General features: G+C 43.7%; 1 protein-coding gene across 1 annotated transcript in view; it reads right to left on the bottom strand.

The window, feature by feature from the left end:
• The window catches only part of LOC114783776 (FERM and PDZ domain-containing protein 4-like), a 46,567-nt gene that overhangs the window by 5,568 nt on the left and 14,113 nt on the right, over positions 1–26,886 (bottom strand). The window contains 13 exon segments of the mRNA XM_028969269.1: positions 20–146; positions 319–501; positions 705–794; positions 1,000–1,126; positions 1,231–1,367; positions 2,788–2,907; positions 4,772–4,903; positions 5,072–5,179; positions 5,333–5,437; positions 6,398–6,443; positions 8,772–8,874; positions 10,387–10,547; positions 13,933–14,049. Of these exon segments, the coding sequence (XP_028825102.1) occupies positions 20–146; positions 319–501; positions 705–794; positions 1,000–1,126; positions 1,231–1,367; positions 2,788–2,907; positions 4,772–4,903; positions 5,072–5,179; positions 5,333–5,437; positions 6,398–6,443; positions 8,772–8,874; positions 10,387–10,547; positions 13,933–14,049 (1,556 nt within the window).

Raw genomic sequence — 26,886 nt, 5'->3', positions numbered from 1 at the left:
CTGTCCTGCTCTCACTCACTGTCTGTGCTGTTGCTGTGGGCCATGTTGAAAATGGAGCGTCGGGAGTCCACCAGAAGCCGGTAGTAACCCGCAGTCAGGCAGGCCAGGTTCATAGAGTCACATGACTCCATCAGTAAAGTGATGGGCTGTGAGTAAATCAAAGCAGGTAGACAAAATGATTTGAAATGGCGGTGGACAAAAACCAGCATTCATGTATGTATATGCATTTAAATTATGTAATGCATTATAGTAACAATAGTTAGTTAATATGATCTTTGCAGCGGTGAATACGCTCATCAGCGTTTCCGTCACTTTCACCTTGACGTCCAGTACGTGCAGCTCCACCCTGACATTGGTCTCATCTTCAGTGAGGATCTCGATGCGGTTCACGTGGCTGAAGTCCGCCAACAGGGCCACAAGGTTGGTCTTGGTGTTGATGACGTGGCTGATGCCGTACCGCGGTCCGACCAGCAACGTAACTTCTGTCTGCTTTTCACCTTGCTTTTTGTGTGTTGGAGATCGGAGAGAGGGAGGCGTTTCAACTACTCAACTCAACTACCCTGAACTTGACTGCTTCATTGCTGGTTAGTGAACACCACATTCCATTGGAATTCTTATCAAAGTCACTAACATCACTAACTATGTCTGGACATGTGTTTCCATGTCATTTTAATATACAAAAATAAAGTGGATTTTTGGCTTACCAGTAAAATCGATTTAAATACCCTTCCTCCATACAGCCGCAACTCGCTGAGATATTTCAAGTAGTGCACCTTAGCTTGCAAAACGGTCAGCTGGGGAAATGAGCATTAAACAAAACATTAAAATATAGAATTATTTTTTTTCAGCTCTCACAATTGTAATTAAGCTGGTAGTTCTCTCAGACCAGGGTTAACGTCAAGACCTAACAAAAACGTTTCCTCAACATTCGTGTCCATCTGAAGGCAATTCTTCGTTATGCCAGTAGAGGATGCTTACCGACCATGAACCAGCACCCACCTTCTTCCCAGGAGGCACTAGATTCTGGTTCGTCTTCAGGATGTGCGTGAGGGCTTTCTTTATGTTCTTCTCCTTCATACTGGAGAGCACCGACGGCGGCAAGAAGAGCGCTAGACCCCACTCTTTTCTGTTGGGAGACAGGCGCCGTAATCAGTTTTCACCAAATCCCTTTCGGAAATGCAGGACTGTGCGCCTGAGAGCGTTCCTGTGCGAACTTGTGGGAGAACTCACTGGATGTACTTGAGCGAGACCTTCTGCGTCTGCCGCGTCATCATGGTGAGGATGTACATCTGCAGAGCGGCCAGTCGCAGAGCCACGTCGTACTTCAGCTCCGAGCCAAAGCGCTCCAGCACCACGTCATTACAGCTCTGACCGGCAGGAGACAAGGGGTCACCGGGCCATAAACAAGCACTGTAAACACGTCCCTTCCAGGGCCGGCGGCCACTCTTCTGCCACATTAATAATGCTAATGTAATGCTTAAGACGGTTTTATCCGGTCCCTGTAAAAAGGTTTTATGTGGGCCCATGAAACGAAATAAACCGTATTGCAGCATCGCCCGGAATGCTGAATCGCAGCGCTGCCAGCGTTTTAGTACCTGCTGTTCCAAACACACTGCATTCAGGCAGCGAGAATCCTACCACTTGTTGGGCGAGAACATAGATGAATCCACGGAATCCAAGGTCACCGTTATTAAAAAAATGAATTATTAAAGGCCAATAGGAAATGTAGTTCTATTTTCCACTTCCACTGTTGCAAACGATAGAGATTAAATTCAGATATTAATGGTTGTGCTCCATACAACATCAGTTTTAATCCACAGACTGCAGTTTGGTCATTTATGATATTTCACTTTCCCGCTGGATTTCTCAGACACGTGCCTTGACATCAGACCCACTGTCTCAAAAACATCCTGCGGTAGGCTGCTGTGACAGATGGATCAATCTCTCAAGTCTAGGACAAATATCAACTCAAAACAATGACCGTTGCATGTAAAATGGAACTGGTTGAAATTAACATTTACAGCAGTTATCTGACGCACTTATCCAGAGCGACTTACAATCAGTAGTTATAGGGACAGTCCCCCCTTGGAGACACTCAGGGTTAAGTGTCTTGCTCAGGGACACAATGGTAGTAAGCGGGATTTGAACCTGGGTCTTCTGGTTCATAGGCGAGTGTGTTACCCACTAGGCCAGTTACACATATTTTATGTTAAAGACGTAAAAGTGTAATGTTTGGTTATGTTTGCAATATTTGCATATTGGTTCATTGTTTACTTGCATCATTTGCAATACTGTGGTCTGTAGGAGTCGCAAAAAGCATTTAACTGCATATCATACCATGTATGACTATGTATGTGACAAATAAAATTTGAATTTGAAGTTGAATTTGAGGCTTCTACCACCCATGAAATGCAACGCTCAAAGCCAGGATCAGTGGCAGGACATTATCGAGGAAATACACTCGATGGGAAAGTTGACTTACTTTCTCGGGTCTACAGTAGTGCCAAGTTATGGTCTAAACGGTATCCTCATAAGAAGAAGATCCAAATCCAAAAGAGATTATGATAGTGGCAGCTCCCTTTCTCCATTTTAAATAGTTGTCTGTGTGTCATTTGTAAATGAAAGCAAGTTTTCTTTTTCTTTCTTCTTTCTTTCATTTTCCTATTTGTTTTTCTTCCAGTTCTGTTTAAGCGAAAATTCAAATAAATTAATAAAAAGTAAAAAAAAAAAACACAGCTGTCCTCCGCTGGGTCTTTAAACTTTATTCATAGTTCAAGTAGAACTCACCTGGACGTAGAGGTACTCAAACGCGACAGCATCTCTCCGGAGGAGGTCCACCGGATCCTTTGGAACGAAGCTGATTCGGAAGAAGCATTTCATCTTGTGCGAGCCAGGCCTCTGAGTAACCTGGCAACGGAACGTGGGGTTGGGGAGGGGAGGCTTCATTACACTCTTGTGCCGAGCGTTGGGGTCATTCTTCAATTTACAACATGACAGGGACTTGGAACTCACGAGCCAAAAACACTAACCGCAGCATTTCTTATAGCTGTCCTCCAACTACGCCTTCCCCTAAAACAAATGCGCAGCATCCTCACTTGCCGAGCAAATATTATTCTGACTGATGAAACCGTGTCCTTTATGCACGCATAGTGCGCGTTTCTGTAAGCTGACGGACGAATAATTACAGTTCCGAGCTCCTGTGACCGCTCGCACATTTATTTCAATATAGGGAGCCATCGCCGCGGTGACACAGGGCCTGATAAACGATGTGCAGGGGCAGCGCCACCCGCTGAATACCGAGCAGGTGTCTGATCTTCACAGAGACTGAAGCGCCCCTGTGTCGGAGGTGTACCTCGAGGCACAGCCTCAGAGTGTTTCATTTCTTCTTTTTATTCAACATACTTGTTCACATTCGGCCCCCAATTCCACATCCAGGAGGGCTTGTTAGGACAATCCTGCCATGTGAGCAGCTCCACCCACACAAACACCACACCCACCCAAATATCAGCCAGATATCAGCCATTGTCCGTTAAGGTAAGAAAGCCTTCTCACTTCAAGCTTGGCTAACCAAGAAATCCGGTTTTGGAAAACCCCTCCCCCAGGCCAACACAATGTAGGACTGGCATCTAAACATTTACTGTTCTGAACTTTACCGAAGGCCATTTTCAATTAAATACTTAAAAACGATGTCAGACCCACTACCAGATCGAAGTTTCAGAATGATTTTAGAATTCACCCTCAGCTGTGATGCCATGGTGTTCCCATCCCGCCAGGTGGCACCAACTCACTATGCGTGTCTTTCCTGATAACCCACAGGAGTCTTTCGTAAAGTGTGTAATTAGGAAGTCTCTCTCACTCCCAGTTGTCGTTTGTTGTCTCCACGTCTGCTACGTGTATTAGTAAAAACCCTCACCATTTCACAAGGTTGTGGCATTAAACCCCCCAATCTGATTTACATTTTCATTTAGCGCATTTATCAGACACCCTTATCCAGAGTGACTTACAATCAGTAGTTACAGAGACCGTCCCCCCTGGAGACACTCAGGGTCAAGTGTCTTGCTCAGGGACACAATGGTAGTAAGTGAGATTTGAACCTGGGTCTTCTGGTTCACAAGCGAGTGTGTTACCCACTAGGCTACTACCGCCCTATTTCTGATGTTCTTGCTGGTCATGCCTCTAATCCCATCCAGCATTTGTGTTTTTCTTTTGGAGTCGGATTAATATTTCTTGTGGATTTAGTATATAATAGGTCAAATTGAATTCAGCCAATCCAAATTATTTACCTTGTGCACTTTTGAATCACCGCAACGAAAGTGGGGATAAACTATTGTCCCGTTTGCTTATAATGGCTGCTGCAGCTATTCCAACATTCACTGGACTCCTCTAACAGTGCCGCAAATTCAGGCCTTTTAGTTTACAACAATCACAAAGCGTTTTTCGCCAAATAATGAATGGACTGTTTAATAAGTTTTGTATTTGTATCATTAGGGCTCCCACAAGCACGTCCAAAGCAAAAGTCTGAGTCTAGACAAGTCCCCTAAAATAGAACGGAAACGTCCCCATGTCTGAGACATTATACAATATCTGATCTGTCACTTATTTCTTAAAATCTGCTTAATCAAGCATAGTTAGCAAACCCAGCATCCTCTCCACAACCTTCATATTTATTAGTAATCAGGCCCCATTCCACATGTTGCATCGTAGTCCTTTTAGATCATAACTACAAGGCTCAGGTTCTCAGATCTGGAACTCGTTCTCCTCTTCCTCTCACCTGGGAGAGCATCTCCTGCTCGTGCAGAAGCAGCAGCTTGCTGCTGCAACCCTCGCCCCTCTGCTCCAGCATCAGGGAGAAGTGCTCAATGCTTTTGATGGACAACTTCTCCTGCAGAGTCATGATCACATCCTGGTCAGGAAGAAAAGGGTACATTTGGAATCACTGGTTCCTACGACACCTTTCAGAAGAGACAGCTGTTAAAGCAGGCTTACTGTTGCTTCTCATCGTATTGAACTGCAGAAGTGTCACATTGATTTGAAATTTTTAATCCTTTTCTACTGGACTGTGGAACCTCACCTTGATGGAAGTGGTGCTGTCAAAGCGAAAAGACTTGGTCTGGCCGTTCTCCAAATAAACCTTCAGCACGTTGGGCATGAATAGGAGGGAGTTGTCCTTCACAGTATCCTGAAGGAAGCACAAATTCAGAAAATGCTCATAAATGCTCAAAGTTACATCATTTTACAAATATGTAAAACCAGCAGGAAACACTCCTTGTATATTTATAACATTAAAAAAACTGAATAAGCCTGGCATCACCATGTCAGCAGTGGAACTTACGGGGACCTGTCCATTGATGATCACTTCCTCTGCAAAGCGAACCTTTACTGGATTTGATTTCAATTTGGCTTTTTTGGCTGCGCTGATGAACGCTGATTTTGGAGACTGTGGACAGACAACAGACTATCTAAGCCAAATAATGTCATGAACCTGTTACACAAACGAAATACATGTAATACTAATTTATAGTACAAGTTAACTTCAAATTAAAGTGTTGATAACCTTCATGTTGGTGTTGGTAGTGGGCGTGGTCACGTTTGGTGGAATTAAAGAGCCTGATAATCTGCATGTTGGTGTTGGTAGTGGGCGTGGTCACATTTGCTGGAATTAAAGTTCCTGATAACCTGCATGTTGGTGTTGGTAGTGGGCGTGGTCACATTTGCTGGAATTAAAGCGCCTGATAACCTGCATGTTGGTGTTGGTAGTGGGCGTGGTCACATTTGCTGGAATTAAAGCGCCTGATAACCTGCATGTTGGTGTTGGTAGTGGGCGTGGTCACATTTGCTGGAATTAAAGTATTGATAACCTGCATGTTGGTGTTGGTAGTGGGCATGGTCACATTTGCTGGATTTAAATTATTTTTAACGTATAATTAACGTTTGTTAATAAAAACATTGTTGAAATTCATCTTCTGGTTGTCAGAAATAATTACACATCAACAAAAAACATACAAATAACTGTCAAGCAGCCACTTCTTGTTTCTATCTGAAATCCAGAAGAAATAAATGAAGTGACATTAGTCCCGAAGTCCCATTCATGTGGTCTCATTTAGCCATGGGGAAATAAGCCGAGTCTTCAGTTGAGCTCGACTGCATTTTCTATTTATGCCAACATCTTGAGTTTGAGCTGTAACCCCCACAAGACATTCGTGACTTGGGGATCTTTAGTGTCCTTGTGTATTCGGGGTTTTGCTTTGAGCACTCGCGCTGCATGAGCCTCTCTGGCAGTTGGTGACATTAGCTGACACCGAGTCCCACAGGCGGCCCGAGCAGCTGCAAATGAATGTTAATGAAATCGGTCATTAGCACAGGCCCACTCTGAGAAAGACACCAAGACTTTACTCACGGGGTAGGGCTGGACCACTGTCAGCAGGATGGACTCTTTGCAGTTTCTTGTTTGGGAGAAAGAAAATAGATTAGACGTAGGTTCAGTCCATTTTTATCCTACTCTGATTCACATTGCTTCAATGAACCAGTTTCTAACATGTAGATGCCAAAAAATTCATGTGAAAAACGTAAATTAGTTGATTTCAACAATTATTATCACAATTCATTTCACATTCCTCCTAACCTACCACATAATCAGCAGCTATTAACTGTTATTAACTATGAACTGTATTTAATTGTTGTTTAATTCATTAATTTCTCTTCTCTTATTAAGATCTTCTGTAAGATTTCACACTGGTTGATTTCATTATTAATAAGGGTTTGTGTGCTGGTAAATAAGTAAACACAAAATCAGAAATGACATTTAATTGTACAGCTCTATCTCGAGTAATCAGGTTGATCGCTTCTGCATTTTTTTCAAACGCAGAAAACACACAGTTGACTCACGTTCGTCTACATTTAATTGGCGTCAGCATTTCCGCTGCTCTCGTGGAATAATAATCCATTAAACTCAGACGACGGGGTAAACGAGATCCCAGTCTCATGTTCAGACTTCAGTCTGTGGAAATGTCACCGGTTTCTGGTAATAACAGCAGACCGCTCTCTCCCGCCTGACATTTTCTTCGTTATTTTTCTTTCTGTAATTACAGCACAACCATTGGCCACCGGAAGGAAAAGTCCGCCCGCTGACGCCGTTCATATCCCCCCCCCGGTTGTGTTTCCTGTGTCTGCGTCAGAGGGAGAGGGGGATAAAGGTCAGAAATGAACTCAATAAATCACGACCCAGGCGTTCCTGTTAAAATGACAGCAGGGCGAGACCAGAACCGACTACAGATCTGGCCGACTGTCAGCTCCCCATCCAATTAGCGGAGAACCAGGCATCAGTACCAAGGTAGGCTGCTGCTGAAACCAGGACGACGTGGTGTGTAATAAGACTGGATGGCTGGATTTAACTGTAAATTACAATCAGTAGTTACAGGGACAGTCCCCCCTGGGGACACTCAGGGTAGTAAGTGGGGTTTGAACCTCTGTGGTCTTCTGGCTCATGGTCGAGTGTCTTACCCACTAGGCTACTACCAACCTACTACATGAACGCCTTAAACGTATCACGTCACATCGACACTTGTCTGTGTGGAGTTGTTCCTCACTCGTGACACTTGTCTGCATAGTAGTTTTAAATATTAGATATATAGATATAGAATGGAAGTTGGTATATATATTAGATATAGAATGGAAGTCGGTAGAGGACGAACATTCAATTGAATTTTTTTTTTCATCATCACATATCAAGATCACAACTTCCTTTTTTCATTACCAATTTTTCTCAAGATCTCAAGAAAATAAAATATGTTATCGCAAAAAAAAAAAAAAGTGAACCAACTAGTGTGTGATATCAGACATTTATCAGACATTTACAGCATTTATCAGACGCCCTTATCCAGAGCGACTTACAATCAGTAGTTACAGGGACAGTCTCCCTGGAGCAACTTAGGGTTAAGTGTCTTGCTCAGGGACACAATGGTAGTAAGTGGGATTCGAACCCGGGTCTTCTGATTCATAGGCGAGTGTGTTACCCGCCAGGCTACTACCACCCAGGATTTCATGCTAGATCTCCTGCAGTGCTCTGTTAGAAATTGTGAGCCCAAACACAAAAAAACTTGCAATAAATTCTTTGTGAAATATTGTGACGCCCTGATTGATCACAGTGAGCACAATCCGGCCTGATCCGAGGAGAAGCCACAGGAAGATGCGGCTACATTGATGTGGACCCTGAGCCTGACCTTTGTTTGTTTCAGGTCCTGGTTTTATTGCCACGCGCCTTCGGTTTTACTTTCGCTCTTTCCGTTTCCTTTTGGCCCTCGTGCCATTTTTGTTGTGTTTAATAAATCCCCTTTGTCCTACTTAAGCCTCGCTTCTGCGCCTCCTTTCACCGCGAGCCCTAGGTGACAAATATTACATTTACATTTACAGCATTTACCAGATGCCCTTATCCAGAGTGACAGTCCCTCAGGGTTAAGTGTCTAAATCAGGGACACAATGGTAGTAAGTGGGATTTGAACCTGGTTCATACTACCACCATATTATATTAATTCTTTAAAGGTTTGCATCCATTGAACGCCCTACTTTAATCTCCTTTGTCTTGTTCAGTTCAGTGTTCACACCATCAGAGGAGCGGTTCCTGAGACGAGAATCTATAGATGGGTACAAGTCTTCACTCGACTCATTGAAAGCAGCAGAACTTCAGTCTTTCACCTCATTCATGTGGCTGGCGGCCACTTTAATGGAATGTTTGTAGAAGCACATGATGGACGATGGGTGGATGGTGTCCGTACCTGACAAGGTCAATGACCCGCTCTCTGGGCGCAGAGCCCACCGGTTCATCATTAATCATTATGATCTCGTCTCCTGGAATGAGTTTTCCTTCCGATGGACCACCTGTAAACGTTAAAAACAGGAGCCTTCATCAGGTGACATACCGAGGCACGATTTTAAGTGGTTAGCCTCAGATGTCCTCCCTAACTCATCATTTGCTCAACTTGGAAGCAGCTTTGTGTGTTTTTTTAAAAGAAGCCAGGTTTTTATTTGTATTTAATTCTATATTCTTGTTGGATTGCAATTGGTCAGTAAAATGAAATGCACTGGTGGACCTGGTGAGTGAAGAGCACCATGTGTCTGTCTGATGGAGTGGGAAAGACGGCGATGAAGGCAGAAAGATTGACAGGAGAGAGGCAGATGGTAGAGGAGCAGTAGGAGGAGCGACAGACGCTCCGACTGCATCTCTGTAGCGGAAGCCAGGCCAACTGAGTTTTGTTCCTGATGCCAGCGTGGAATTGGTTGCGCTCTAATTATGATTTGCCAAGCAGCCTGCGGGCCGGCGATAGCATAATCCTGACGGAGAAGATGGATGACAGTCACTGATGGAGGCAGATAGCAGGATAACATGCATGGCTAGACGGACACTAATGGCAGTCTCAGAAGTTTCTGCAGGAACAGAACAGAGCGGCATCAAGAACATCACTTCACGTGCTACGTGGACCACTAAGATGCAACCATAATTCATATCAATCAGCTGGTGCAATGGGAGGGTCAGTGGTGGCCTAGCGGTTAAGGAAGCGGCCCCGTAATCGAAGGTTGCCGGCTGCCCACGGCTCACTAAGGGGGATGGTTAAAAGCAGAGGACACATTTCGTTGTGTCACAGATATGCTGTGCTGCAGTGTTTCACAATGACAATCACTTCACTTTCATATAATTCCTGGTACAGAACATGGAAGATGATAATGATTCCTTTTACGACTGTAAAATTCACATTTACAGCATTTACCAGACGCCCTTATCCAGAGCGACTTACGATCAGTAGTTACAGGGACAGTCCCCCCCTGGAGACACTCAGGGTTAAGTGTCTTGCTCAGGGACACAATGGTAGTAAGTGGGATTTGAACCTGGGTCTTCTGGTTCATAGGCGAGTGTGTGTACTACCACCTACTATCAGCATGAAGCAGTGGGTGCATAGCGGCTATGGAAGCACTTCACTTTCACCAGATCCCTGTCTGTTCTTCCTGTAGATTGGTTTGTGTGTGTGTGTGTGTGTGTGTGCTTTGAAAATGGTGGCTTTCATTAAGTCATTGATTCGGTTGCTGTTCAATATTTTTACCCATTTTAAATCACATCAGCAGCGGTGTATCAGGGTTACCAAGTGCAGATCGCACCTCTAATCACCACTTGCATTAAATATTTATTCTAATTAGTGGGAGAGCGCTACATCAATGCATCAATAAAGATTGTGTTGCAATTATGTACATTTATTATGTAGCCAAAACACATTCTTGCACAATGAACAGTAATAAAGGCAACTTATAATGTTCTAGTACGACTACTACATGGGGCAGCGGGTGGCCTAGCGGGTAGCGGGTACCATTCACTTTCACTTGGTACGTGGTTCTCTTTACCTGGGGTGACGGATCGGACCACCACGGGCTTCTCACTGCCGGCCACAAAGCCGAATCCCAACACCGGATCACGGTGCATCTCAATCTGCCGTGGTGCTGGCAGCTGCACCTGCCCCCCGTCCAAACGGACCTCGTCAAGGGAACTGGTTTGGGACACATGACTGGAGACACAGACAGGGACAGACAGACAGGAAATGAAACGTCACAGAGCTGAATACTCAAATCCACTCCAATCTGGTCCACATCAGCACGTTTGAATGAGATTAGTGATTAAATCATTTTAACAGAAAAAGGCGAGGAATTTGAAAAAATTGGAAATTTAATGTTTTTTTGCAAGTACTGAGAGACACATAAAGTGTCAGCGTATCGAATCAGAACCAGCATCCTGCTTATAAAACAGCACATGGAGTCACTGCACTATGCATTATCTTGAGTTTGCCTAGAATTAAACCTGAGCATGAGCAAAGAATCCCGTTTCATTGCGTTCATTTCCATCTTTCCCATTGTTTGTGTTAATTTCCATTCTTCCCATTATGTTTTTTATTTCACCTTTTCCCATTTCCCGTATTGCATGCATGGAACAGCAGGTCTAGGAGATGTTAGGGCAATGTGGAGGCTAAATCTGTCACGAATGAGATTATGTCAAAGGCACAGTAATAATCCTGTGTGTCTTGATAATACTCAATGGCCAGAAATTGAAAATGAAGAATGTGCGGATTTATTTTTTTTACTGATGGAGAAATTTCTATCTCTTTTTCTTTGATCTATCTGTCATTCTCTCTGATAGATATGTCTTTATCAAGACTGCATGTTGTCTATGTTCTCTCCCTTCCACATCTTCTTCACCTGGTCCATAATCAATCACTATTTACTTCTCTGAACCCCACAGCCATTCTCTGGGCCCGGCTGCCATGACAACAGGCCCCAACAGAATGATGCTCAGTCGCCACTATTCTTCACATCCCATGAGGGCGCTGTTCAGTGTCCTAGACTGATGTGTGGAGCTGCGATGTCTTGTCTTCAAACAAACTGCTGGACCAGCAAAGCCAGAGTCAGAAAAGCTGCCTGACTCTGCTAAAATGGCCTTTTGTTCAGGAACCGGCAGTAAAGGCAAAGTAAAGACCAACTCCCCACCTTCCCTCACTCAGAAAACACAACAGTGGGCAGACAGCTACTGGTGTCAAGCACCATTAAAATAAAATACCCAGAAGAACATTGCTGGCTGAAACCATAAAAGGTCCCAGTATCGGCCCTGGTGGGACATCAGTTTAGTGCAGTGTGTTGAATGTAGGTGGCTGCATGAGGTTGAGGTTGAAGTTTACTGTCATATGTACAAAGTACGGCGTACAGAGCACAATGAAATTCTTACTTCATTGTAAGAATAGAACATGATACATAGAAGACAAAGTGCAGCAGCAATAAATAAATCACAGAAGGCTAAGTTGCATAAAGTGAGTGTGCATAATTTAAGTGACAGTGCATAATGTTAAGTAAGTTACATATTGTAAAGCGTAAGTCGATTTATTGCTCATAGAGAGCCACAGTTACTATGTGTTGTATAGCCTGATGGAACTTGTGTAGAAACTGTTCCTGAATCGTGTTGTGCGTGTGAGAATTGTCCTGAGCCTCTTGCCTGATGGCAGGAAAGTAAAAAGTGACAGTGCAGGATGCTGGGGTCCTTCAGGGTGCTCTTCATTTTCCTGAGACAGCGTGTTCTGTAAATGTCCGTTATTGCTGGGACTAGAACCTGTGATGTTTCCACTTTCAATTAACAATGATCTGGTTTTGTAACAATCCAGTTTTTCATAAAACCATTTACAGCAGGCCATATCAGTATAATTTGCACCTTTGAATTTTCTTTATATGATAACAAACCCCTTATTTTGAATTTTTTTATTTAACCATGAATTTAATTCAAGCCATCTTCCACCTGTTCCATACACACGTTCAAATCTGAGCTTAATAGACCATTCAGGTTTTGAAACTACACATATAAAAACCCACTCTCGTAGAAACACATATCAGGCACCTTTTTAATTCTGAATTATTGACCAGAGACTGTGGCATCATTTCATAATGGCATAATGGCGGTCCACATGGTACAATATGAATCTTTTAGACAGAGAGTAGTTTGACCGCTGCAGGATAATGGCAAAATAAACCCAGAACAACACCGAGCCAGAAGATGAAGAAGACTCTTGTAGACTTGTTGAGTATTCCGAGCCACGGTAACACACGATATTTGATTTCTGCTGGCCTTCAGCAGAACATTGTGGTCATTGAGATGCTGAAGGTGTTTGGTAAACAGTGCAGAGCGTCTGCTCCTCGAATGAATTCAGAGTGCAGATCTGGGATAAGGGCCCTGTGTGTGTGTGTGTGTGTGTGTGTGTGTGCACCTGGACTGTTTTAAAGTCAAGGTTGGAGACACTTACAGTTGTTATATATATTGAAATGACCCCCACTGGCAACGTTAATTATGTATTCATTATCATTTATCTTTTTCGAAAGTAAAGAAGCATGTGCCATTCTCTAACTTCTAATCACAAGCTGCGTGCTGCATGGATATGTGTGTTATTCCAGACACGGCTTTTTTCCCCTCTCCTCTCCTGACTCTACCTGCTGCCTCAGAATACAGATCTTGGGACGCCATCTCTATTCCAGGCACCAGAGGAACAGAGCTGAAAAGGGGACTCTCTGATTAATTACTGCAGTGACAATCACTTTTCTGAAACAGCCACATCAAAAAGACACTAAGTGAAGGTGAGAAAACATCAAGAAATGTCAAAGGCATCAGTAAAACACAGGAAACAATGTTGAATGACCACTTTTACTTTTTTTTTTTGCTGAATAGAAAGAAATTTGTATTTAGGAGAACATTGAGCCTGTGGAGGAGGAGTTATGATCTATGGTTGCATCAGTTGGTGTGGAAATAAAATGGAGTCAGCAGACTGGATCAGTTGAATTTTTTCTTTCAAGCCATATTAATACAGCCATATTTCAAACATTGCATATGTTTACTGAAATAACGCCACAGCGATGCATGAAGTGATCACAGTAAAAGTCGTACAAACAACGTGTAAAGCACAAAATGTCTACACACATATATAAATTAAATTCAAACATTATAATGCCACATGCAACCTTTATAATTCATTTAAAAGCAGAAAATGGGTAAACGAATACTTTGTTGAAGAACCTTCTGGTTTAACTGCAGCATTCAATCTTCTTGAGTATGAGTCTATCAGTATCACACGTGGTAATATTTACCCACTGGTCGATATAAAAGGTTAACAGGGCAACCCCACAGATTTTCTATTGCCATTTTAACAGGGATTTTAACATTTTTCATGCATTTGATCTATTCTGTATATGTAAATATTGAAATAATCCTCATTGTTGTGCATGATAATTTGTGACGATGACAATCAGTGACCTTTCTGTTCATTGTAACCCAACCTGAAAATAGCTCGAGCATCATGCTCCTGGACTGATCGCACTTAAAACATAACCAGCTGCAGAGCCCCAGTGCATTATGGGGGTACTCACTTGCCGAATCCCTCTCTGCTGTCTCGCACGGAGGACGTGTCCCAGCCGTACAGCGTCCCCTGTGGGCTCGTCCAGCTAGCAGCAGGGGGTGGCCAACCTGATGATTTGTTCTTATGGCTGAAAGAGAGGAGAAGCTGTTAGTTGTTTGCAGTGGTGGATGAAGTACTTGAGTAAAAGTACCCAAGGGAAAATTCTACTCCAGTATCTTCCAATCAGTAGTGACATGGACTGTGATCCTGGAGACACTCAGGGTTAAGTGTCTTTCTCAGGGACTACGGCTTCAGACCACCTTTATATTTTTGCCACAAACTAAGTCTTTGGAAGCTGAACCTGTGAAAATTGTAGGACTGAATGTAGTGCTGATATTGAGCCGGTATTGGGAACTGATGAACTCATAGACATTTTGTTTTTCATCTACTGTATGCACAATATGCGTGATCATTATATCATATAACAGCTTGAATTGTATAATATAAGCAAAATTGATTAGATGATGTATGTGGTCTACACATTTGAAAATACAATACAACATAATTATTTTTGACCCGTTAATGCAGAACACATAATATATGCACAATTCCACTCCAATTGTATCACACTGAGCATGATAATAGATTTGATTTTCCAGAATGAAAAGTTAAAATCACATTGATCACTTTTATACATTTTTATCACTTTTATTGTTGGCACTTTTATCATGTTTATTGCTGAAAAACGTAGTGTTGCCAGACGTATGCTAATTATCATATTTGTATGATCATTTTAACCTCTGTACTATCAATAATTCAAAAAATCCCATAACATACAATAATTTTCCCCCTTCATTTAAGTTATTTCATTATAAAGTGAAGTGATTGTCATATGTGATACACAGCAGCACAGCACACGGTGCACACAGTGAAATTTGTCCTCTGCATTTAACCCATCACCCTGAGTGAGCAGTGGGCACCATGACAGGCGCCCGGGGAGCAGTGTGTGGGGACGGTGCTTTGCAACCTTCTGATTACGGGGCCGCTTCCTTAACCGCTAGGCCACCACTGCCCCCATTAGCACAACAGGGTAAATCTGGCTGCGCAGGAATACTTGGATAGTCTCATGTACCTTTACAGCCAATCAATGCACGATGTAGCACACAGTACAATTAATTCCGGCCTGGCAGCGAGATCGTTTAGTATAGATCAATTATTATGGCCCGCTGATATGAAGTGCTGATAACACACAAACTACAAATCCCATAATACAATGCTTCAGTTGCCTTGCTGAATATGATCTGTTCTGTAGGGAAAAGTTACATTATACAGTAAAATATGATTATCTATGATAATATATTATAGAAGCAGAATTTCTGAGCAACGTCTGAATAGAAAATGCGTGTGTACGCGAATTTTTCTGTTGTACCCTACCAAATTACAAAATAATATGAAACCACCAACATAGCCATCAAATTCAAATAACTTTAGCCTGCTACGGCCTTGTGCATCAGCGTTTTCCCAACCTGTCTAGCTAACTTTGTTGAAAAACTAGCCATCAAAAATATCCATCAGAATTAAATTGTACCTCTACCCGTTTCCTTAGATTCGATGGTGAATTCTTGTAAGAGGAAATCGTACGGGGCTGAGGCAGGCACAAAGGGCATTTGAAAATTAAAGAGTCCTTTCCAGGCTTCCCCCCACCCATCCTCAGCACGTTCTACAGAAGCACCGTTGAGAGCATCCTGACCAGCTGCATCACTCTCTGCTAGGGTACCTGCAACACTTCTGACCACAGAAGCCTACAGAGGATCGTGAGGAACATTACTGGGAGGCCTCTGCCTCTCCCCCATTACTGGGAACATTCCACAAACGCAGCGTCCGCAAAGCCTGCAGCATCGTGCAGGACCCCTCACACTCCTCACATGGACCTCACTGGACACATGGTGAGATGACAATAAAGTTGACTTTGACTTCTTCATTTCTACAATTTCTACAATCACTCAAACAAGGCCATAGATGTTCTGCCAAACTGGATTACTGCAGGTCACTAGCCGCACTCTGTAACTCAATTGGTGCACTTTGGGGATTGATCCTAAATATCAATACTATCAATGCCACGTTGGTATCAGTATTGGATTTATACTAGCACAATGGTATTGATATTTTCGCTCTTCTATTTCTGTACCACATTCCAACTGAAGGTAAACGGTAGAACATGCCGGTAGAAATACTGCTCCTCACACATCAACGTGGCTCAGTGACATCACAGGAAGGGCCGGCCCCAGCCTATTTGATGCCCTGGGCCCACCCAATCACACGGCACCACAGGACATATGCGTTTTAGTTGGACTGTCCAATCACATTTCATTTTTGTTTAAAGTGTCGGATCAGAATCGCCAATACCAACCTGAATTTTACTTACATTTACATTTACAGCATTTATCAGATGCCCTTATCCAGAGAGACTTACAATCAGTAGCTACAGGGACAGTCCCCCCCCCCTGGAGCAACTTAGGGTTAAGTTTCTTGATCAGGGACACAATGGTAGTAAGTGGGATTTGAACCCGGGTCTTCTGGTTCATAGGTGAGTGTGTTACCCACTAGGCTACTACCACCCTGGTATCGGATCGAAAAGGTATCGCACATTCCTAGTGCACTTATCCTTCTGAGACGTCGTGGGAGAAGTGTAAGGTTTTTTTTTTTTTTATATTGAAACGGATTAAAAAGTCTCCAAAAATGTAAATACTTGAGTAAAGTACAGATACACACGTTAGTATCCACCACTGGTTGTGTGCTGGTAGAAACCTATGCAGTAAAATACATATAGTTATATTTCGATTCTATGAATTGTAATTAACTTTTGAATCATTACTGCGTTTTAAGTTAGAAAACATGTAAAATGCATGTTATACTGACCACAAAGTTAGACAGTTTCATCTGGTGGTGTTTCCTTACATAAATCCCAACCAACCCTTTGCAACTTAGTTGTTTTGTGTCTGTGTATTTTTACATGAAATTGTAATTTATTGCAAGTTGCCTAGATTTATTTTCCTGCGATGTTTGAAAAAAGACGATTCAAAAAGCCAGAAAATTGCAGATGACGTGTGAAGCACAACTGTAGAGGAATCCACTTTCCCAATGTGGAGGGGTCTGTGGAGGTCCATAAGACTGAACGCACCGAACGGGATGAATCCGTCATTGTCCTTCAGAGGACACAAGGACAAACCTGATCTGTGTTCATAAGTATCGACCGCGTTAATTGAAAGAAAGCCGCTCTGTTGATTTCCACTCAGTAAAATGCCTTCCCGCCACTCCCGCGTTTCTGTCCCAGAGCGCAGACATCAATGCTGCCCTGCGGCGCGGAGCGGGCAGAGTTGTCAGCGGCAGCTCTGTTCAGACCCTCGTCCTTCCGACCTCACTGCATGGCACTCACAGGGGAGGAAGGAGAAAAAAAAAAACGGGCCGGTTGCACGATGGCGGCGTGGCTGACGCGCCGAGCGCGAATGAAATCAAGGATTTCGGGGGGCCGTGCGGTCCGACTTCGCTCCGAAGAGCGGAGCGGCGTGAAATTAGGATCTGCGCCAACGGCGCTTAGAGCCAATTCCACAATCGCGTTCGCTCGCTCGCTCGCATGCGTCCATGGAGACGCGCACACTAGGCCGGTGCTCGGCTTGCGTGGACGTGCACGACGTTAACGCGCACGCGACAGATTAACTGTGTGTGCGGAAGCAAACGCACTTTCCGAGTGGTGCACGCAGGCCTGACACGTGGCAGTGGAGCTGAATCGCCGTGCGCTATGTGGGGCAGTGGTGGCCTAGCGGTTAAGGAAGCGGCCCCGTAATCAGAAGGTTGCCGGTTCGAAACCCGATCCGCCAAGGTGCCACTGAGCAAAGCACCGTCCCCACACACTGCTCCCCGGGCGCCTGTCATGGCTGCCCACTGCTCACTCAGGGTGATGGGTTAAATGCAGAGGACAAATTTCACTGTGTGCACCGTGTGCTGTGCTGCTGTGTATCACATGTGACAATCACTTCACTTTAAAAATATATAATTTTTATTTTTTTTTTTCAAGATGCACAGTATAGAAAAAAATACGAATTTAGGAAAATTGCACTGAAATTAAACTGAACTTAAATGCCTACATCACAAGCAGGGGCAACTTCAGATAAGACGCGTGTTTATGAAAAGCACACTGTGGCCAGGACCCTACTATCTACTGACAGTGATGCTTCACAAAGCAAACCGTTCACCATGCAGGCTTCTCAGATGCTGAGCAAACACACTCAGACTAATACGTAACACTGATCTGTCCCAGCATGCACTTCTCCCTTTCACTGGGATCACCAATTCCAAAGCCGATGCTCTTTTTCGCTCACACGTCCGTCTGAGAAATAAAACGACTTCGGCTTGAACTTTAGTTTACTGTACCGTGAGTCCTCAGGACGCTCCTTACACATATTGCCCACAATTCCCTATTTCATTTCACGTGTGCTCCAGTCACAAAATTGCCAGAAACTTTCATTGCTTCCCCCAAAATTGCAAAATTCTGCAAAACGCAAGCATGGCGGCCCCACAATCAAAGGCGCTCCCTGGGCCTGGGCCTGTCACGGCTGCCCACTGCTCACCAAGGCTGCAGAGGACACATTTTGTTGTGTCACCATGTGCTGTGCTGTGTATCACAGTGACAATCACTTTACTCTCACTTTTCATACTTTAATAAAAATAGCCCACAAAAAAAAAAAATTATATTTGGAGCTACACAGACAACACACACACACACACACACACACACACACATATAGTCCAGTCCATTCCAGTAGCTGTGCGGATCGGACGGAGAAGATGAAACTGTATTTAAAGGTACAGCTGAAGGGTTTATTCTCAGCCATTTTTGATAATCCGGGCGTGGTCCATCTTCACCACTGGACCCCTTTTTTTTTGGACGCTGCATCAGATATTGAAAAAAAGTCCTTTAATGTGAATCATATGAGTGTGTGTAGAGACAGTGTGTGTGTGTGTGTCTGTGTGTGAGTGTGTGATTGAGTCATTGTCTTCACTCGTGGCTCAGAGTCGCTGTGAGCTCTTCCTCCTTTTATCAGTAATCTGTTTCATCAGAGCAAAAAGCAAATCCTCACAGTTTAAGGAGTAAGAGGATTTGACCAGGCTGGGCGGACTGGAACAACATGGCTGTCCTGGAGAGCCGCGCCATCGGAGGCGTGCTGGAGTTGGGGGGAAGGATCGGGTGGGGCAGAGCCTTCGGGGACTGGGTCCTGTTCCTGAAAACCCGTTCATTCCTCAAGAAAGGATTCTTGTGAAGTGAGCGCCGGGGGGGTCGAGAACTGGACCAACAGGTTATGCGCTTGAAGAGATTACTGTCACTGTCTGTGCTTATTGATACTATAATACAGACGCATGGACTAGAGATTAAACCGGTATATCCTCAGATATCCCATAAAGAGAAGAACATTACATGCATGTACCAGAATTTACTTACCGCCTATAATCACTGATGATCGTGTACTTGTCGTTAGATTTCTATCCATACAACTAATAATTTTATTTTCAAAAATGAATAACTGTCCTGTATTGATGCATCACCAATGGACGCAACGCTTACAAAAATCTTTAAAAAGAAAGTAAATGCTTTCATCTGATTAATTTAGTCCACAGGAGAGGTGGGAGGGACACCGTATTATGACATCATCACAAATAATCCCACATGTACGCAGTTTTTATCTGGTGTTATTTATTCATATCACGCCGGACACCTTCACGAGGTTGACAGAGTTGTATTTTCAGAGCGTGCTTGGAGAATACGCAGTGCATTTCCTGAGGCTGCCGCGGTTACACACAGATGCCTTTTGTGCATGTTGTGCATTTAGCTGCATTTTCAACTCTATGGCTGGAGAGCATGGAATGAATAATAAGACACACAACAGTTCCGACAAACGTGCACATGCACATGAACTTACAACGCTGCCAGCATGCCGATTGTGAAGCCTCAAAGAAACCATGCATATAGAATGCAAATGGGTGCTCACTGCTCCTCGTGTGGTGGGTTAAACACGTTCTGTTGAGGGAAAGTCTTGCACGTTAAGGATGCATCTCCTGCAACATCTTGGATCGTTTGTTATGCCTTGTGATGAAGGACTAGCGTAAGTACTTATGTGTTATTCATCAGGAACTTTGCCCAGAAGCGGCCTCGCCCAGTGCCCAGTATCTCCAATGGAAAACAGTGGAACTGTTGCTGATGGGTACAAAGTGTACAAATCCTGCCACAAAATGTCCAGACAGGCAATCTGGTCCCCTGACATGATTTTTTTTTTGGTCCCCTAATAATGTATCTGGAGTCTCTTTCATAAAATCAGCCATGGTGCAGAATTACAGCCACTTTGATCTAGTCCCACAGTGAGATTTTCCCACGGACGCGCCCTTTTGGTGTCTGTAGCTTTAAATGCTAATGAGGAGGAGAGAGGCCTATAGATGTATGCACCATCACCAACCACAATGTTGTGAGTCAGTAAGTCGTGCCGGCGTTTCTCCAGAGAAAATCAATGAACCCACTGGTTCTTCAGAGTCATTTTTTTACCTCCAACGACTGAGCACCTGCAATGCTTCGCATGTTTGGAAGCCATGACGGTCGGTGATAATGTGAAAATTAAAAGGAAAAATGAAGGAGTGAAAATAAACAGGGGAGGTAACCGTTCTCCTTATGACGACATAAGGGACCAAATTCCAGATCCGACCGGCCGAGCTGCCGCTCACTGAACGGGCCGAGAGCATTAAATATTCCACAGTCCTTCCTTCCAAGGGCAGGACAGACTGACAGCGAAAGAAAGTTCAGAGTGCGTGAGGAGATGGGCGGCACTTTAATTAACATCTGTTTCGTCCAGGTCACGTGACCTCAGCAGCACCCAGCAGGGCTAAAAATAACCATAAGCATGAATATAAACACACACACACACACCCACACTTCAAATAGTATTGCCGAGAAATAAATAATGAATCTGTGAGTCCTTGTAAGTGTAAAGGACTAAAGGAAAGTTAGTTTAGGTCAAAGATTTAATTAAAACGGAACGTGGGCAGGGTTTATCTTTTATAAAGTTGCATAAATTACACCTACGGAAGGATGTGCGACATGAATATGAATGTGCGTAGGGCTGGTTTATTCACAGAATTCTTTACATACTACATTTTATTGGGATCTTCTTCTATTAGGTCTATAAACCGGTGCATTTTATTAATGTACTGCACACATTAAATTTGCATTATGCACATTAGCATTACAGGAGCTTTCAGTGGAATCTGGGTAATGTGATTTGTGGGTTAGGATTTATTGTGCACAATGAAATAAATGCATGTAACTGCACATATGCAAAGAAGTCACCATGTTTACATCATCATTCCTGTCCTGTGTTAACATAGTACGGAAAGGACGGTCCCTCTTTATAAGTCATTATGTCAATGTCCACATCTGACATTCATTTCTCACTCCTGAAATGAAACCAGGCAGTAAATCTCCGATTTCTTATTTCCCTCACGCACACCAATTATCCCAATTAGGTCCGTGCCGGGGGCGGAGCACAAATGACCCTGGGGTAATGGCTGATTATGGCAGACGGTTGGGGCAATTTTCTATGGAGCCGTGGTGAGGCGATGGAGGAGGAAAAGAAAGATCATCTGCAAAAGGTTTTCCACGTCCATGTACTCACAAATTTAATCCCTTTTGATGGGTGGTGCAGAACTTGCAGGGCCATACAATTTTTCCTCACCCTATATGAATGCTTGATAAAAACAAGAAGAGGTGTTTAAAAAATGAATGGCGTTTCCATCAGCTGGTGCAGTCAGCAATCACGAACTTCCGATCTATAGTACCTATGAAGGCGGCTCCTCCGAGGTTCCACTGATCACAGGCCACGCCTCTTCGATTCCCTGCACCTGTAGTCCTCACTATATAAGATTTCCTACATCAGTGTTTGTTTCAAGTCTATGTTTCGGGTGATGCGTGTGAGGAGACCCCAGGTGCAATGCTGACCTTCCTGTTCCTGTTCCCATCATTCCTCTGTGTTGGTTTGTCCAGTGCTTAAAATAAAGGGTGTGGAAACTATCTTTATTTGAATCGTAGATGCACTTATAAAGCATAAGTCATCTAACAACTTGAACTTCACAATACACTATTTCACCCAAGTCCATTAAAGCAACATGTCTTTTTCAAGACTGTGGGTAACTCTCCAACTAGCACCCCTAACTAAAGCCAGACACGTAGTGCATTCTGGGAACCAACCGACAGTGCGTTGTCCAGTTGTCCAACAGTGTCCAGGTCTGGTTCGCGCCCAGTACACCACCTCTGATCATTTCTTTAAGATCGTACACGGCCCCTGCCATTGCCCGGACAATTTCGAGTTGAATTGCGGAAAGGATGGTGTTTCCCCCTCGGTGTTTCAGCCATCGACTTCTCATGGTGACCGTCGCAGAGCTCACTTGCTTCTGACACCAACGGAGCGCCAGGTGTCAGAAGGAGTATATGGCTCAACCAATAAGAACAACTCCAACTTTATTTGAACCATGGATGCACTTATCAAGCATAAGTCATCTATCAACTTGAACTTCACAACACACATTTCCCCCAAGCCCATAATTCCATAGTTCCTCGACGTTACAATATTAAAGGTATATATATTGAATATGAATAGTTCAATATATAATGGAGATCATATAATCAATGGGGCAGTGGTGGCCTAGCGGGTAAGGAAGCGGATCCGTAATCGGAAGATTGCCGGTTCGAATCCTGAACAGCTGAGGTGCCACTGAGCAAAAGCGCCTGTCATGGTGCCCACTGCTCACCAAGGGTGATGGTTAAATGTAGAGGACACATTTTGATCTGTCATCGTGTGCTGTGCATCACTTTACTTTCGCCAGTTTTAAACACATTTCCTATTCTGGAAGTGCGTTTTAAGACCTTAAACCCTCTCTCCACCCCCCAGTCTCTGAGGGAAAAGCGAGCAGAAGTGCTGGAAGGCCTCCTGTTCACAGAACAATCAGGCTAATTGTTTTTTCCCCTCCAGTGGCTGTGCAAGGCAGCACCAGGCCAGTAAGGCTTCATGCATCATGAGAACCCGGCAGCGGGGTAAATAAGCATCACACACAACTGGGGAACGCGTAAGGAATAAATAAAATATTTTAATCAAAGTCTCTTCAGCCAGAGCAGATGAAAAACTTGAACAGAGGAAAATAATATGAACTACAAACCACAAGGAGGATATGGCAACCCAGGCCAGTTTATATTTACCAGAACCCAGTGGAAGGCCAATTCTAAATTGGTTAACAAAGGCGCTCCCTGTTCACTTGGTTAACTTGGTCCTGGGGCAGGGGTGGCCTAGAGGTAAAGGAAGCAGCCCCTTTAATCAGAAGGTTGCCGGTTCGAATCCCGATCTGCCAAGGTGCCACTGAGGTGGGACTGGATCAAAGTTGCTGTAATTCTGCACCAAGAAACTTCAGTTGCAGTGTTAGGGGACCACTAACAACGATATAAAAGCAAAAAAAAAAAGTAATGTCAGATAACCTTTAATATTTTATATTGGCTAATGCATATGACTAGCATGTCATGTTGATCTGTTTACCAGAGCAGCTTAATACTGACATTGTGAAAACTAATTTGTGGTTTGGCCATTAACAGCCAACATAAGAGCACCACTGTTCTTGATTTAATGGTGAGAAATGGTGAGAAGATTGGTGATGTGTTCATTAATACAGAAGATAAGGAATTTGTGAGACAGACTCCTTTTCCATCACCATGTAGTCCCGTTACTCCCCCATCCTGGGACATACACACACACACACGCTCACACCTACAGTCAATTCAGAGGGAGGGAACTGGAGATCACAGCACAGGGAGAGCATGTAAACTCCAACTGCCCCACCACTGCATAGCACAATGACTTGTCATTCCAAAACGGCTTACAGTGACTTTTAATGAAGGTCAACTTCAAACCACATCTACTGTACACTATGAATTATTTTAGATTGCAATGTGTCAAACTGCCCTGATCTGTTCCACAATAAAACTCGTGATCTCCGAACCGAGCCAATTTACATCCTCATCACACATTAAACATTTATATTTCCAGCATTTACCAGAGGCCCTAATCCAAAGAGCCTTACAATCAGTAGTGACAGGGACAGTCCGCCCCCCTGAAATGTCTTTCTCCGGGACACAATGGTAGTAAGTGGGGTTTGAACCTGGGTCTTCTGGTTCATATATGACTATCTAACTTACTTGACTACCAGCCCAAAAAAATGTGATGGAGTCTGTTCAGTTTTCTACTTTACATTTGTATCACACACGCTGAGCGTTTGAGAGCCGCTGCTCTGTTAGAGATGCACGGGTGCAGCTCCAGCAGCGTCTTCCTGGACACCGGCACACTGAAACAAAATTATTCACGGCAGCACAGCATCCTTCTGGAATCCCAAATGCGGCGTGTTGATCTGTAATAAGAAAAGCGCTCTTACTTCAGGCTTATGTTCTGTTACATAATTCATCCCCCGGCTCTCCCGCAGATGTTACAGAGCTGTACGTTAAACACGTTAACTTTGCACGCCGGGCAGAAAGTCAGCTGACTGGCTGGAAAGGGAGGAGAGGAGAGGCACTTTTCCCTCCGACAATGAATAATGCAGCTGGACAAGGAGCGGCCCACGGTGCCCTCTCTCGTACGCTCCGGAGTACGTTTTTCTTCAGGGTGGGCTTGGTTGGCCATTGTGTGTTTTAGCCACAACTGTGTGAATGAGTGTGAAAAAAAAAATTGAAGACCGAATGCTTTAGCATTTCCATGAGCCACACTCCAGGCCTCATTTACGATTTTGTGTCTCCTCCCCGCCCGATAAGTGAAAGTGAAGTTATTGTCATTACACACTATAGCACAGCACACGGTGCACACAGTGAAATGTGTCCTCTGTATTTAACCATCACCCTTGGTGAGCAGTGGGCAGCCATGACAGGCGCCCGGGGAGCAGTGTGTGGGGACGGTGCTTTGCTCAGTGGCACCTCAGTGGCACCTTGGCGGACCGGGATTCGAACCGGCAACCTTCTGGTTAAGGGACTGCTTCCTTGCCACCAATATGCAACCTATAATCTCACAACTAGATAAAAAGTTCATTAATCATATATAATGACTGAACACTGACAGGAAGTGTGTACGCGATCAAAGCTCAGCCAAAATAAGCGTAGAAACGATCGTACACCCTGTTTTTCCACCGTACGCGTGTTTAATAAATGAGACCAGAAATGTGCAGAAATGTTAACTGCATGTTAAAAAAAAAGTCTGTTGTGCATCTGTTCCCTCTGCCACCTTCCGCCTGCAGATTTCTCTGCTGTCCCTCTAACCAGTCCAGCAGATGAAGGTGCTGACACACCGGCACCGGCAGTGAACGAATGCATGCATGCATGCCGCAAACGTCGTAAAGAGTGGTTGCATCAGGTTTATGTCATCTGCCCTATCTGCTGGGTATTTCACAAGCGGCTTTAAGTCATCCTTACGTAAGAATTACGGCAGGTGGTTTAACCTCTGCGGCGCAGCGCCCAGTGGATCCATTCACCGCCGGGCATCTGGCATTTCTTCCTGCAATCACCAAACATTCCCAGCTCATCACATGGTGCCATCCTTCTGCCTGCTGACTTTAAACTGATATGTGTGTGTGTGTGTGTGTGTGTGTTTCCGCTGTGGTTGAGGCTTCATGACCGCGATCTGCCCTCCTTCTGGTCCGTGCCGGCCCATGGAAGGACACGGTGCCAGAATCAGCGGGCTTTATGTAACCACTCAGTGCCTGAGCCACCCGGTACATTTTGTCTTCGGAGGGAGAGGAGAGCGGGATTTTTTATTCAAGGAGGGTCAGTTAGAGACAATTAATCTCCCACGGCTTCATGGAAGCAGTTCACTGGAATGTCTGAGTTTTGATGTAACGCAGCAATAACGCACATGGCTCTACCATTAAGCCATGCAAAATTATTAATTTTTTAATCATTTACTACTGTTTTTATTAATCAGTGTTTCAGTGCGATTGCTGCTATTTGAATACTTTTAATATCTATTTTTATTTTAGTGCATTTCTTATATATCTTCTTATATTTTTTGCCGATGTACTGCTACTAAAAACTGAATTTCTACCCAATACATACTAGCCAGTATTTAACAGAGATAACGAGGACACAGCAGGAAGGTTGTCATTTGTCACTGAAGTCACTTCTGAACTTTGGCGGAGTCGAAACGTTCCTTGGAATCTACACGACAATCATCTCATCATCACAAACTTAATCTGTAGTGCTGTTAAAACAGAAAAAATTGAAAACAAAGTAAAAAAAACAAAACTTCATGACCAGGATTCATAGTCCTTGAATTGGGAATGAAGGGAATGTTCCCTTTTTAAAAGAACTTAAATTAATCACATGGATTTGTCTTAATATTTTAACCTTTCCAACAAAACGCATCACAGATCAAATAAAAAAAATTATTTGATTGTGTCAGAATAACGTGATTGATTTGAATTCTTTGTCAAACTTAATAACATAAGGAATTAGGACAGCCTAAATCAAATGAATTATGTGAAATCAATGTCCCTTATTCAATGAAGTAAAATTCAATGGGGGTTTTTTTCTCTCATGCAGCCGCTGCAACACAACACAGAACTTTAAAGGCATCACAGATATTTTTTAATGATGCTCCTAAAAAAGACAGCACTGCCAGCACAACCTCTGTCATTCACAACTGTGTGTGTGCGTGTGTGTGTGCCAGCTTTGTTCTTTTTTTCCCCTCCGATGTACAGCATGAGGTATTAAAAAATGTGTCAAATCCCCTTAGATCCTATTACAGCATAAATGCTGCTTTATGTTTGCTTTTCAGTATTTCAGTGAAATGCGGCTCAAATTCAGCAGTGAAGTCTTTCACTCAAAAACACAGAAATTGTCTTTATGTTTCTAATCACTGCAGGA

Source organism: Denticeps clupeoides, unplaced genomic scaffold, assembly GCF_900700375.1.
Source record: "Denticeps clupeoides unplaced genomic scaffold, fDenClu1.1, whole genome shotgun sequence".
Lineage (NCBI taxonomy): Eukaryota > Metazoa > Chordata > Actinopteri > Clupeiformes > Denticipitidae > Denticeps > Denticeps clupeoides.
This window is presented reverse-complemented; position numbering and strand designations above follow the sequence as displayed.